Consider the following 15,195-nt stretch of genomic DNA (forward strand, 5'->3'; position numbering starts at 1 on the left):
AGTAAAATTAATGTTGTTTAGAAAAATACAGTTAAAAGTTTTACTTTACATTTTATATTTCCGAATAAAGATCACTAGAGTGCATACCTATAAGTTACTTTTTGTGAGAAATTAAACATGAAAAAAATTGCAAAACGGTTTTATGAATTATATAAGTCAAGTCTTGTCCCTCGTTATCCTCACCGGTTGTTTGAATCTTGTGTCATGTTCAAGTTCGCTAGATGAAAGGTGACAGCATTGCTTGGCGCTTGACGTGGTTCCCGAATAAGACTTGATCACCGCGTCTCGCAAACGCGTAACTACCGCTATACGGGACTGAAACTTGTTGCTGAAGGAACTGCCGAGCTGGAAATGACAAGATATTCGTGCAGTTTAATTACACAGCTTAGGGCCTGTGGCAACGAAACAATTACGCAAATAAAGTCAGTGGCTTTTTTCCAGGCTTTCTGAACTGGCACGTTTAGGCCGAAATTTACTACTTTTCTTTACCGCTTTTAGTAGAGTTTCCCCAACCAAGGGCTGTCGTTGGTAGCTCAACGTGTCCAAGTGATTCTAAATAAAAATAAATTCATGGAGAATATGGATGCGCTGCTCTTTCGTTCGCATCAGTATAATTACAATTTACAACAATTGTAAAAATCAATTTACAAAAACATTTTCATGCATATATAGATCAATAGGTTTATAGCACCTGACTTTGGGTACCTGCATCTCTTGGTGCTTTAGCGACTGCTCTGTTAGTTCTTTGATTTTGGACGCCAAGATATTTGGATCAACATTCGATATCTCCTGTAAATCAACAACCACGTACAAGACACACAAAGTCAAGAAACATAAAAAGTGCATTTTTATATGCAGCATTGTTGACTTTTAACAGATTCTACTTTACACCTGTAATTGAAAGATAGGCAAAGTGAATGTTCATCATGCATAACTCGTACTATTCGACAAAGACAACTGAGGACTGAAACTGAATCAAATAATAACCGTTTGGACTGAAAACAATAATAACCGCACTACACTGGTCGCTGCATGCATCGACTGGCTATTTGCTCGTCCCTCTGTTCAGTTTAACTTTTTGGCAGCAATGTTCCAAATGCGCTTTATAAATGGAGAAAAACTAATCGTTGACACAGTACTATTTATGACAATTATTTTTTTTCTGTGTTGAGGCCCCTCCCCGCCTCAAACAGTGACGACCGTCCGATCGCAATTAATTTTCGTCGTCTCCTTCCTATCGAGACAAAAAATAAATAAAAAGCAACAATAGGCCGAAAAAGGAAAAAAACAGGAGCGCTGGCAGGCAATGAGCCGGGAGGGAGGCCTGGAGGAGTTCTTCGTAGAAAGATGGTGCTCCATGGCTTTCTCCTCCGGCGCCGCGAGCGGATACGGAAGCACATACGGAAGTGTTGTAAGACAGCCTACCCTATTTAAGTAAGAGCGTAAAGAATTAAACAAACAAAGACACTTGTGGGCATCTTTGCGCCATAAATACCACGCCTGTTGCGTCTAGCTGACAGAACAACACTGAACTATCACTGGTTTAGGTTGGCACTCCAAAAGCATGCAAAATAACACCAAAAAACGTGCAAACAATTACATGATTCTATTGAAGCTGGTACAAATGCCTTAAACTCTTTTAATTTTAACAATCAAGCAAGCAAAAAGACTGTAAAATAATAAAAATTCTAAATTTACTTTTATGGGTAAAGGCAACTGTTTTGAAGTTGGGACTCGGGTATTAGTAGATCAGTTTTTGAACTTAAGCGCAAAAATACATGCATGAAATCAATAAACAAGAACATAAATGTGGTGGTACTGCATGGGTAAAATGTATGAAAACATCAAAGATAAAAGATAAGATACAAACAAGGAAAGGGGATGAAAACAAAAAAATAGATACAGCAAAAGAGTAAAGTAAGGCACAGCTTAGTTAAACGACAGTATAGGCGCTCATTAAAGGCACAAAACAACAAAAACGATTTTTCCTTTTAACTCGCTTATAGCCAGGGTTGCCATCGACAAGGACGCAAAAATAAGGACAACCGAAAAATTATTTTCGTGCAAAGCGAAACAAACGTTTTTGAACAAATTTTTACTTTTATATGAGCCATGACATATTAAATGCCATATATTTTAAAACAATCTGTTCCAGCAACTCCTTGTTCTTACAAAATACTTCGTACATCTCACGACAGCTCAGATCCTGATTTACTTTTACTTGTAGCAGGGATTTGACTTGTCATTTCACTAAGTTTGTTCCTTGTAATTGTTGAAAATAAGACAAAAAAAGGACTCAAGTCAAAAACAAGGACATTTCTTAGAAATAGGGACAATAAATTTTACTAAGACATCGCCCTTCAAAATAAGGACAAATCTTAAAAATAAGGACAGTATGGAAACCCTGTCTATAGCACTTCTTCGTTTATACATCTTCAACAACATATAGGTGTTCAACACATTGTTACAGATTCATTGCTGTGTTGTAGGGGGGTGGTGCAGAAGCAGTGGAGTAAGAAGCCCCGGTTGATAAGGTAACCTTGGGTTTGTTTGCGTATGGGTTTGGAATGGGTTGGGATGATGTAGGGGGTGGACCGTAGTTTGGGTTGGTGGCTGGCGTTGAGGCGACCTACGAAAGAACAAAAAAATTGGCGCTTATGCATTGTTGTGTAATTGCTGCTGACATGTAGTCAAAACACAGGTTATTACAAGGGTTTTTGCAAACCATGTGTTTGCACAAAGACACTAAAACGTTTCTTGGACATGTTGTGGAATTTGTCAACATTCGAAGGTAATTAAGTTCTTTTTTGATTTATGTCTTCGCACCTTGCATCAAATTAAAAACTTTTTTACCGTCGGTGCAGCGGCATTCGCCACTACTGGAGCTGTTACTGTGTTTCGACACCTCGTTTTGATAACGGAGAACACAATCACCAGCACAATGATTCCTCCCACAACTCCTCCAATTATTGGTCCCAGATTTGACGAATCTAATCAGTTTGGAAAAGTAACATTTGCCATCAATTACATTAGATTTTATGGAACTGTTTTTTTTTGCATTTAATACATAACTGATAAAACCAGACTTCAACGGGATATAGCTAAGTATAAAGTTCATTAGAAACATGACATACCGCTACTGCCAACACCACCTCCCGTTAACAAGGGAACAGTAAAACTGATTTCATAGCATTTTTCTAGGGTGTTAATATCAACGGGGGGAGTTCCCAGCTGGGTGAGGTCCTTAATCTCGGGTGTGCACGGTTGGGGACTGTACCTAATTTATACAAAAAGCGGTTAAGTTTATACAAAAACAATGTCGGCTGTTGATGTTGACAAGTGATTAGAATGACTCCTGCTATCGTGTTTCTTTTAATATTTGGTTTTTAATAAAATATAGTTACTGTTCAAATAAACAAACTAGCTGTGTAATTATTCAACTAATTAAGATGAATGGGCCTACTGTTTTTTTGAAATTGTGTCGTTACTTCTCAACATATAAAACATTTCGGTTGAAAAAAATGTACAAAGGAATATGTACAGTAAATTTTTTTAATTTAGGCAGTACAAGACAAATTCTGTTTCATGAAACACAGTGCATGCAGGTTTAGGGAAAAACGATTGACGATTGGATTACTTTTGATCAACATGTAAACCATGTTTACCTTGTAAACAAATACTTGTTGGTACAGGGCTGGTAGACTTGATTGTATGATGTACATGGACAAGAACAAGTGTACGAGATTAAGCAGGTGGGAGTCTGCAAAATTTGCAAAAAAAATATGTTTGCCAATTACTTTCACTATCTATATGCGATCATACAAAATCGAGAAGAAAACTTTTATGGAAAAACAAAACTTAGTACTCAAAATTATGTTGTCATGGTTATAATTAACACAACACCATTAGCAGAGAAGAGGAAACAAATACTGTATCTAATTTATTCAAAGAACAAAGTTATTTAGATAAACTTTAATGTATTTTTTTTCGACATTTTTACATTTGGGGCTAAAAAAGAGCAGTGCATGGGGCAGCTAAAATGCAATGCTAAGTTAAATTTTTTAATGTACAACTATTGCTTTCTGTTAACATGTTGAAACGTTAAATCAAATTTTCTCTTTTGTAACAGTCATAATATGACTTTGAACTAAACTGAAGGGCCATAGACTTACATTAGTGCTTGATCCCGCAGAAAAGCAACTGCATGATCTTGGGGAACTGGAACCACAACTTCTACTTTGCTTAGCAGCTATGATCAAGTAAGCGTTGGTTCCAGTGACAGGCATCAGCTCGAAATACTTACACGCAGGATAACCAGTGCTGCTTGTAAATCTTGTCTGATTAGGTAATATCTGGGAAAAACAGTCAGACCTAAAAGCAGCTTCCGTAATTTATGTGGACAGCACTACCCATTAGAACAGTTGTTTTCAACCTGTGGTACGCGTACCACTAGTGCACAGGAGCTTTTCAGGTGGTACGCGAATAGCTTTCTGCCATACTCAATTCAAATTAGAACAAGAACTGCAGCTGACCCACGAAATCGGCCCTGGTTTTGGGCAAAACTCGTGTCAAAGACATTATTTCAGAATTGCTAACCTTGCTGGTTTGAAAAGTATACTGGCATATACCTATATCTTGATATACCCATCCTTACAGATTTAAAAAAAAAACATCAGTTGGTACACTATCAGAAAAAGGTTGAGAACCACTGCGTAAGCAGATTCACCCACCCGTTTTGCCAAAGCAGGTAAAAACAGGCTACTATCGAGGGTTCAAATCTGAGCATGCAATTCTAAAACTATGTCAGCAACCATTCTTTAGGAATTACCCATAACACTGGGAGGTTACCTTAAAATAAGCAAAAAAAAACGATATAAACTCACGTGGAATGTTTCATGTATTAGAGCGTTCTCAATATTGGAACATTGTCCTGGCAGTAATACGTTGTTAGTTTGTAGTCGATGCGCGATTTCAGGTTCAAGACTGGCAATATGTTTGTTAAATGCGTCCAGTGGATTGGTGACGAATTGTTCGGCTGTTATCACGAAACCAGCATTGTCGATGAGAATGCATCTGAGAAATGCAGTTTAACTTTTTAGATATTTATTTGTTGACTTAAAATATTATTTTTTAAACTGTATGAACATTTCATTGGACAATAATATTTAGTAGTTGCTAAATAGACGAAGATGGTATTTGCATTACTTTTCTTTAATGCGCATGACGCAGTGGTAAAAGTTTAAATTTGTTCGATCGATATTATCAGTTGGTAATAAATATGTTTGATACAATCAAAAACAGGACTTACTTGTACAGGAGTGTGTTGTTGCACATGGGATATAGTTCTGAAATCACTTGTTGGAAGTATGACGTCACAATATCGGTTCCCATGGCACCCACTAGTTTGTCAGTTACAGGATCGTGAACTCCACCACTTCTGTAAAAAATAACTTTAGCATCACCACATATATAATTTCCAAAATATGGGTGAGCACAATCCACAGTCAAACATAATTGAGACGTGGAATTTCTATGACTTACTTCCCTTCGAAGAGAGCCTTAGTAAGGGTGATGACACTTACAGCACTTGCTGCGTCACGGTACGGAGGTGTTATGACGTATTTGTCACGGTTGGCTTTTGCGTTCTCATACCTTTGCAAACATAGAATAAAATGATGGTATCTCTTCCTTAAAACATAAGCAACAAAAACACGAAAGCAAATGATGCCTAAAAATTCTACCAAGCACGTTTCACTGGATCATAGTTACTAGGCATCTGGGTTCCGGGAAAGATACGAAAGAGTCCTTCCTCAGTGGCGACATAACGCCAGAAGACTTGTCGGTTTAATTTGTCCGATTCGGCAGCTTTCCACAGTTTGTCAGCTTTGTAAGTTGCGACAACAACATCTTTTACTCCAGGCTGAGAATATGATGTGTATATAATTCATTCATAATGCCGTTAATTTCAGTTCATCCGAAACAAGTAATGTTAAGTAAGTTTCATGGCATTTTTTGGTGTTGATTACCTTAGTATTTGCTGGGTCGAAACTTTTTCCTTCCATGTAGTTAGTGAGTGTGCGAACGTAGCTAACTGAAGCGTTTTGGGACAAATAAAACTCAGGGTCCTGGAAGGATCTCGCAGCCAAGGCGACTGCACTTTGGTCTAACAAGTTTTAAATCATGATTTTATCAAACTTTTTTCTTGGCTCATTCATATCAATTGGGGTTATTTTGTTTGCGAAGCTATATAGTCATAGAAATATCTTTCTTGAGTTGGAGTTTGACATATACATACCTTTAGCGCAGAAACTACTTCCATGGTAGCACTGCTTAGTGGGGGGAACGAGATCGAATCGGTGATATAGAAAAGTCCCGGATGCAAGAGATCCTTGTGAAGTCAAAGCCGTCTGCGCATCTTCATCAGCCAGCACCAAGCATATTGAGAACTTGGTACCTGGGATCTGAAAACAAATTAAGAATTTGTAATTAAAACTCAATGGTTAAAAAATACTGCCAGCATCTTAATGCATTGAGTCAACACAATAAAAAAAACTTCACTCGTTTCGGTGAACACTCTAGAGATCAATTTGAATCAAACAACAAGTTTGAAAAACAAGTAATAAACACGTTCAAATTCTTTGGACAATTTTGTTTAAAATATTTCTGTCGTTTTAGGGTCAAGGAATATGGTTTACTTATGTCCTATGGACCACTAAACTTGTTTTTACCTGCTTCCAGTAATAAGTTGATTTCACTTTCACCTCACGCATACCGTACATCTTACTGTCACCAGCTGGTAGAATACGAGTCGATACGAACGACTTTTGACCTGAGCCGCCACTGAAATTTTATGGTTGTAGGTGTAACATAGATTTACGACGTGTAGTCATTTTGTATGAGACATTTGGCTTGTGCATCAAAATATTTTGAATCCTGACAATGACAGTCGACAATTTTTAAGATAAGACTATGAGTAAAACTGCAATACTGTTGACTGCTTAAAAGATGAACTTTACATTTAGCACAAAATTAATAATGAACTTTTAGGATAATTTTTGAATTAACCTTTTCATAGATTGAAACACTGAGACAAATTCAGAGTCACGCTCGAATGAAGTCGCTTCAACGAACAGCGGCTCGCGGTCAGTGACGTATGGAAAGTTTGGGTGGTTGATCACAAGACCTGGAATTCAAAACCGGAATAGTCACAAATGATTTTTAAACTTACATGAACAATATCAACATATGTACTGTTACTGTACCAACCTCCTTCGTTGATCACGAATGAATAGGACAACTCTGTCGGTTTAAAATAACTTGATTCAGCTAGCAGTTCTTCGATCGTGATGTCAACAGCTGCCACGCCTACCAAACGCCCACCAATGTAAACTGGCAGGTTTGCAGTCACCATGAGACCTGAACGTAGAAGGAAATGATGTTTTAAACTTTTGCAACATGGTTTTGTTCCAATGTTGGTTTTCCTTACCAAGTCCCCAACTATCCAGGTAGGGAACAGTCCAAATCGGAATGTTTGTGGCTTGATCAAGGATTGAGAAGAAGTTATAATATGATGCCATCTGATTGCGTAGGTTTGAAGGATTGGTGATGGCAATGTACGTCCCAATCTGTTCAATAGCAAGCCAATTCAATTTAGCATCCGTTTTTTCACACACATATTGTATTCTTTTCTTTAAATCAGTTTTGAAAATAAGTCGTCACAAATTTTTGGTGCGATTTGTAAGTCTTTCGCGTTTGAATTATTGTGTAATGTAATAAGAACAATGTACAAAAAATCATTGAAATCGCAAAACTTTCAAAAGTATAACGCATAAAAGTGACAAACAGCAAACTCTTTAATTCCCACCTTATCGCTGGACCCAACTTCGACGCTGGTAGATTGGGCCATCTGCCTTAATTTGGTTGCATCTGTCCAAAAGTAAACCAATTGCTTGATGTGTTACAAAGTGTATGGCAATAAACGTGTCATCAGCATTCTTAGTTTGTTACAGCTCTTGCTGGGATTTTATCTGTTCGGTTTATGCTTAAACTTTTCTCAAAATAATTCACAGCTTCAAACATTTCTGAATCTGTGACTAATATTGCTAGGTGGTTGGCGCAGTGTGTCAGAAGCGTGTGCATTTAATCTTGTTTCGGTCCCTTGGGTTACTCTGAGCTAGAAAACCTAATTTGTTAAAGTCTTCTACTTTGAACTTACTTGAACTTGAACTGTCAAAGTTATCGTAAACAGTACTAGTGGTTTCGCGCACCGAGGACAAACATGCAACAAACAAACAAAACGTTTAGTTTTTATTATAATATATAGTCCACTTACCTACACCTGATCCTAAGCCATAAGTAAGGACAGCTACCGAGTTGTTCAATGCACGGTTTCGCTGGTTCAACGTGTTTAGGATTGTAGAAATATGGTCGTTGGGCTCTCCATCGGACATGAATAAAATCGCTCTGCCTTTTGGAAGCAAATGTGATCAGGTAAAAACAGGTTATTAGATGAGGTTCTATTAAGAAATAGGAATGTGAGGGACATGTTAAAAACAAGCCTCATATTATAGCAAATACATTTTGTGTTTGTTCGGTAAACGAAATGTAAAAGCAAATAATTTGTTGCAAACGGTTTGGCACCTTAAGCAGTTGTGGGATTCAGTCGGTTTGCACCGGTTCTATGGAACCGTTTCACAAAATTTTATGAGATCAGCGAACAGGATAGCATTACTGGTCAATATAGGCTTTAACAGAACAGTCTGAAAAATATGACTCTTTTGATAGAACCGATGACAAAAAAATTGAATCCCGCCACTGACCTTAAGTTACTTTTAATACAAGAGCTCGACCACTATGTCTTAGAATGAAACATAAAGTACACCACTATTGTCTCATGAATAGTCACCAATTATTGTGAGGATTATTTAAACCAGTGTGGTCCAACTTTATTTTGTTGCGGGCCATTCAAAATCGTTAACTTACTACGCGGGCCAAGGTTTAAATTTTTGCTGGAAAGACTTTTTTTCTAGGTCAAACTCTAGGGTAACTTTACATCTTTTTTATCAAAAGATAAGTTTATTTTTATATTTTATAGTTTTACTGAGTAGAAGCTGTCAAAAACATTTTAAACACAGTTTCCACTCTAGCGCAAAAATGCCTCTGAACGGTTTATAGAAGCAGAACCCTTTATTACATAACAATGCCTTGTCATGCGTCACAATATGAGATTTAGCAGTATTTAGTATGTGGTAATCCTCACATTTTAAAAAGATTGAATTATTGAAAACAAAACTTATAGTTGTCATTAAAATGTTGGGACTTTCGCGGGCCAACAAAATTATCTCGCGGGCCAAAATTGGCCCGCGGGCCTGCAGTTGGACCACGCTGATTTAAACTAAAGCTTAGAAAAGGGACAGAAGAAGTTAACGCTCAAAAGCATCATAGTTTAGCTTACTTAGTGTGGTGTTTGGGACGTTGTCAAAGAACGTGAAAGCAGCCTTCAAAGCTTCTCCGTACTCAGTTCCACCTGCAGAACAGCAACTGTAGCATTTAAACAATTAATATAATTTCTTTGGCCTTATTGCAAATTCGTTTGATAAATGATAATATGATTCTGACCGCAAAAACATGACACTTCATATGGGCGTTAATTGGTAACCTGTCTTACGTGTATCCCATGACACCATATCCAGTGGTGAGATTCAGCCGGTTCGCACCGGTTCTATAGAACCGCCTCTTTTTATGAGATCAGCGAACCGGTTAGCACTACTGGTTACTGTCAATGGAATTTTTGTAACAGAATCGGCTGAAAATATGACTTTTGTGTGATAGAACCGGCTGAGAAAATAATGGAATCGCACCACTGACCATATCGTTTATATACCTGTCCTGCATTTCAACAGTATTAATTTGCAGCTTATTTAAATTTGAGGCTCGGGATTTAAACGAGCCAGCCTATTTTTAATATTTAAAGTTATTTTCTTAACTATGTCGCGCCATAGATGACGCATACAGTAAACCTCGGTTTATGACCAACATTGAAAAAAATCTGATTAAATAAAAATGGAGCGAGGGATGTTTTTATGTCAAAATCAATACACAAAATTGAAAGACTTTACAAAACTCACTCGAAGTCCAAAACTGATTTACTTACAAACTTTGAAATGTTACAAAAATTACGGTTGTAAACTGTCGGGTAAAACTTACCGTTTGCAGCTATCCCACTGACAAATTCCTTGACCAGTTTCTTGTTTTGTGGAGTCGCTTGCGCGAAAGTGTTGCTGAAACATCCCCCGTTAGGAATTCTGTTGTTACTGTAGACAATGGCGGTAGATGAAAAAGGAACCACAGCGAACTGCCAAAAAAATCAACATATTGCAAATCAAAAATATTCATTTCCTTTAAATACAATACAGATATGTTCACATGGAATCGGCCCTTTCGTTACACTTGGCCATATTTGACACCTAAGTAGTGTGTTCAGTGCTAAATTGGAGATGTCAGTTCGTAACCAACTACAAAACATTTTTGGTAATCTCGGACAAAACAATGTTTTTTTAATTCCAAGCTGTCCACGGTTCAAATTTAAGATATTTTTGGATTATGGAAAGTTAAGGGCATATACCTCATCATAGGGATTGAGAGTTTCAATTACAGTTTTAGCAGCTTGTCTTGCTAATTCCATGTAGCTCACGCCGTTATTGTCTGTTTGCGCCATAGATCCACTTTTGTCGATAACGATTACAATTTGTTTCGGTTTCGGGACATTGCTTTGTACATACCATGGTCTGAACAAGAAGAGTAGAAACTTAGTAGGCTAATATCGATGGTTGATTCCTGCATTTGTCAAAAGGTTATGTTAACTTTAAGACAAGTTATCCTGATGCTAGTTATGTATTAAACTCTATGGTAGTGAAGCCTTTAAAAGTCCCATAAATACAAAAAACAGAAGTGATTCGAACATATTTTTTGTAAAATGTTTTGCGCTCCATACAGCTTGCAATCAGATATTGTGTTCCATGAAACAAGCACGACAGTGACTAATTATAAAGAAATTCTGCAAAGTCATTTCGATGATTAACACGATGTGCATGTTTATCAAACCAAATTTGGCTTGTACATGATAGTTTATGCATGAAATGCCTTTTTGAACGTTGGTTTTCACTGACATACTATTATGAAATATTGTGCAAGCAAATACATTAGGATTCCAACCCTTTATATGAGAGTTTAAAGTTTTGATGAGAACAATTTTTCATTTCACATTCAACAAAATATTACCTGAATCTGTTGTCATAGGAACCACAGCTGCTTGCTTTTGTGGCTGGAAACGTGGTGGTGACACCTTGTTCGCTGCCGAAATATTGCCACTTGAGAGATGGAACATTGCGCAAGTTTTCAATGCAAGCATCTCTAAAGGCGTTTTGTAATCGAACTGGATTGTACTCGGCAGTCGATGACACCAGTTCACAAACTTGGCTGGTAGAAGCCTAAATTTTTAAACTGTAAATATATTTATAAGAACCTCGGTTAATCCGGAACCGTTTAGAGTCTAAACTTTAGACCAAAAAAGTTTCCAGATTATACTTAGATCCGGATTAATCGAATCCGATTTGGCCGAGGTTAGCTGTCGTAAGTCAACACATTTATATGACAAACACATGATGAAGCAAATAATAACAATTTTTTTGTATACCGTTGTCAGGAATAGAGCTATCAAGAAACAAAGTGGACGTCAAGAACTCGAAAAAAGAGAAGAGTGTCAAAGGTCATAAAATTATCGTGCTTTTCCATGGATAGTGTGTGTCGATCTATGCACTGAACGGATATTTTTTATGTTTACTAACTAGTTCATTAGACTCCAATAAACAAAAACTGCCCGTTACCGGATTGAGTAGCAAAGATCTAATTTATATTTGATCATATTTAATGCCTTTTTCCAGGAAGTCTCATGCTTTGTACCAGTATATGTGCCAGACAGTGTGCGCAAAGTGCCGAAGCGCGTACCACAGCAACAAAACACAATACGGAGATGCAAAACATTCCGCTTGTTTACATTACACTGAGCTCCAAATGTAATTTTCATTTTAAGTTAAGGTAAACATTTAACTGCACTGTCTTGTATTTCGTTATCCTTACTGGTTGTTTAAACCTTGTGTCATGTTTAAGTTCACTGGAGGATAGGCGACAGCACTGCTCGGCACTTGGCCATGTTCCCGAGTAAGACTTGATGACCACGTCTCGCAAATTTCTAACCACTGCTATACGGGACTGAAACTTGCTGCTGAAAGAACTGCTGAGCTAGAAATGAAGGAACGGGTTAAGGAACATGTAGTTTATTAATACCAGTCTCATGGGTTTGGCAATTTTTTGGTGGACTGCATTTTCACAAACTTGAGCAAACCAAAATTTTACAATACAAATTTATGATCTTTTAAATGTAAATAGAAAGAAACAACGTATTTTTATGTTTACCGCATTTAGTAGAGAGTCCCCGACCAAGGGCTGTCGTTGGTAGCGCAATGTGTCCAAGTGATTCTAAATGAACATACATAATGGTGTAATTTAACGGTTAGGTTCAGCCTACATCAATTAAAAATCTACACTATGTCATAATTTCCTGTTACAGTTAGTAATTATTGAATTACATATATGAATAAAAACAGGTTTCGCTCATATTAGCAAACCTAAAATACCTGCATCTCTTTGTGCTTTAGTGACTGTTCTGTCAGTTCTTTGATTTTGGACGCCAAGACCGTTGGATCAACATCTGACATCTCCTGTGATGCAATAACGCCGCGCAACACGTACAAAGTCAAGAAAAATGAAAAGTGCATTTTTATTTGCACCATTTCAACACCTCACGCCTGACAGATTTTAAACAACAACAATTGCACTTGGCCTATCAGCACGTTTACAACGTTTCTGACCCCAGGGCATTTCGATATGACGTAACATTTCGTGCTGTCGCAACGCAGTACATTTTTTTGTATTTTTTCCATGGCACTGTAACCAGTTGTCCTGTCATTTGTTGGAAAAGGTACTAACACTATAACTTACGTCAGTCGCACAGTTAGCTAATTTTCAAAATATGGCGTAAATAGCACAAAACTTATTGAAAGCGGTGTATCTTTAAATATGCCTGCGGTTAAGGCTATTACGGTTAAGGCATTGCAGAGGATTCCAAATCATTAATCACAGCACTATGGTGGCCTATGAGTGCCACCTAAAAAACATGACATTAAATTAGAAAATTAACTTAAAATAGCGAAGTAATTTGAAAACTCAAATGAAAATTCAAATAAAATTAATTTGTGAATTAAAAGTGATTTTAAAACGAAAAGTGATTTGAAAATACAAAATGATTTTCAAACGAAAAGTGATTTGAAAACGAAAAGTGATTTGAAAATAAAAAGTGATTTGCAAACGAAAAGTGATTTGAAAATAAAAAGTGATTTGCAAACGAAAAGTGATTTGAAAATAAAAAGTGATTTGAAAACGAAAAGTGATTTTCAAACGAAAAGTGTTTTGAAAACGAAAAGTGATTTGCAAACGAAAAGTGATTTGAAAATGAAAAGTGAAATGAAAACGAAAAGTGATTTGAAAATGTTTTTCCGCTGTCTCGACGTGGCCGAGGCGTGCCAGTGCCAAGTGTTTCCGAAAACATTTTTAACATTTTTGATACCAGTATGATAACTTGGAAAGCGCATTTTTGGACTACAATTACTGATTTGATTTACAGTGCGAATAGCTGTACATGAATTTGCCACGTTTTGATATTCATGTGCAAAGTAATTCACCACGTTTTAATGTGTATGTGTTAAGTTTGTTTGTAAAGTTTGTTTGAAACACTGTGATAGTAGGTGTTATTGTTGGGTACGCATTACGCGGGAATTTGTTTCGTTTGGTCAGTTTTAATGTAGCCTTATTGTGTATCTTACCGAAAACAAATTATTCCAAATGGCTGAAGCATGGGGCAAATTTAAAAATGAAATGAAACAGAGGCGGTCTAAGGATTCAGAAAACAAAGCCCCCAAAGTTAATTTTCGCAGAACGGTACAAAGATTCGGGCAAAGCCCAGAAATATTCTAAGATTGGAGCTCGTCAATTTGTTCCATTCCTATTTGACGAGATCACCATTAAAAATATTAAAGAGGCGTGTAACAATCACTTCTCATTTGAAGACCAAGGTTTGACTTATGACATTCTGGCTGGAGAACAAGGTCCATCCTGTGTGTTACTAAATCAGCTTCCTAATTTTAAAATGCTACATATAAGAGCTATTTGCAAACAAAGTCAGTTGTTTTTCCTCTTTTTTGATTGACTTTTTGACATACTCTTGTAATGCTGTGGCCAACGCCATGTCGTCTTTCCACTCACAAGACATTTCCACTAAAACGAATTGTTCTACCAACTAAACAAAACACTATATTTAAATAGGCATGCGCAAATTCCATTTTCTAAAAGTTATTTTATATTTTCTACCAACAATACCAACTGATTATAGCGGACTTTTCATAACTCCATATAAAGTGCATCTAAACGTAGCACTGCATTGTGTTTCACAAACTATTTTATGAATACTATTTTATTATATGTTATGCCATTAAAAGCATCATATATTTTACCTAAAGAATTGATGTAAGTTGTTTTACATATTTGGCCTTTTAAAAGCAAAAACTGTAGGAAAAAATGTTTTAGGAAACACTTGGCACTGGCACGCCTCGGCCACGTCGAGACAGCGAAAAAACATTTTCAAATCACTTTTCATTTCACTTTTCATTTTCAAATCACTTTTCGTTTTCATTTCACTTTTTATTTTCAAATCACTTTTCGTTTTCAAATCACTTTTCGTTTTCAAATCACTTTTCGTTTGCAAATCACTTTTCGTTTTCAAATCACTTTTCGTTTTCAAAACACTTTTCGTTTGCAAATCACTTTTTATTTTCAAATCACTTTTCGTTTTCAAATCACTTTTCGTTTTCATTTCACTTTTCGTTTGAAAATCATTTTTTATTTTCAAATCACTTTTCGTTTTAAAATCACTTTTAATTCATAAATCAATTTTATTTGAATTTTCATTTGAGTTTTCAAATTACTTCGCTATTTTAAGTTAATTTTCTATTTTAATGTCATGTTTTTTAGGTGGCACTCATAGGCCACCATACAGCACCCATTCAATAACTCCATTATTCA

At 36.5% G+C, this 15,195-nt stretch overlaps 1 protein-coding gene across 1 annotated transcript; it reads right to left on the reverse strand.

Moving 5' to 3' along the window:
- Positions 1–1,620: 1,620 nt before the first annotated feature.
- LOC145215149 (VWFA and cache domain-containing protein 1-like) lies at positions 1,621–12,865 on the reverse strand. Its single transcript, XM_080083804.1, has 24 exons — positions 12,696–12,865; positions 12,475–12,537; positions 12,139–12,300; positions 11,281–11,489; positions 10,625–10,787; positions 10,207–10,354; positions 9,455–9,526; positions 8,333–8,467; positions 7,865–7,926; positions 7,487–7,625; positions 7,267–7,416; positions 7,066–7,183; positions 6,729–6,840; positions 6,296–6,461; positions 6,027–6,163; positions 5,742–5,920; positions 5,542–5,652; positions 5,309–5,437; positions 4,884–5,073; positions 4,173–4,352; positions 3,666–3,760; positions 3,135–3,277; positions 2,854–2,990; positions 1,621–2,629 (listed from the first exon to the last, which is right to left on the reverse strand). Exons 1-24 carry the CDS (start codon positions 12,849–12,851, stop codon positions 2,465–2,467), a joined length of 3,321 nt encoding a protein of 1,106 aa, XP_079939930.1. The 5' UTR covers positions 12,852–12,865; the 3' UTR covers positions 1,621–2,464.
- Positions 12,866–15,195: the final 2,330 nt, after the last annotated feature.

This window comes from Phallusia mammillata, chromosome 2 (assembly GCF_965637545.1).
Source record: "Phallusia mammillata chromosome 2, kaPhaMamm4.hap1.1, whole genome shotgun sequence".
NCBI lineage: Eukaryota > Metazoa > Chordata > Ascidiacea > Phlebobranchia > Ascidiidae > Phallusia > Phallusia mammillata.

Bases quoted from the DNA above. Each gene is read 5' to 3' on its own strand.
- LOC145215149 (XM_080083804.1), bottom strand. From the start codon at position 12,851: ATGGTGCAAATAAAAATGCACTTTTCATTTTTCTTGACTTTGTACGTG. The intron at 5,074-5,308 runs GTAAGTCCTGTT...TGCATTTCTCAG, and splicing joins AACAACACACTCCTGTACAA to ATGCATTCTCATCGACAATG. The intron at 3,761-4,172 runs GTAAGTCTATGG...CAAATTTTGCAG, and splicing joins CTGCGGGATCAAGCACTAAT to ACTCCCACCTGCTTAATCTC.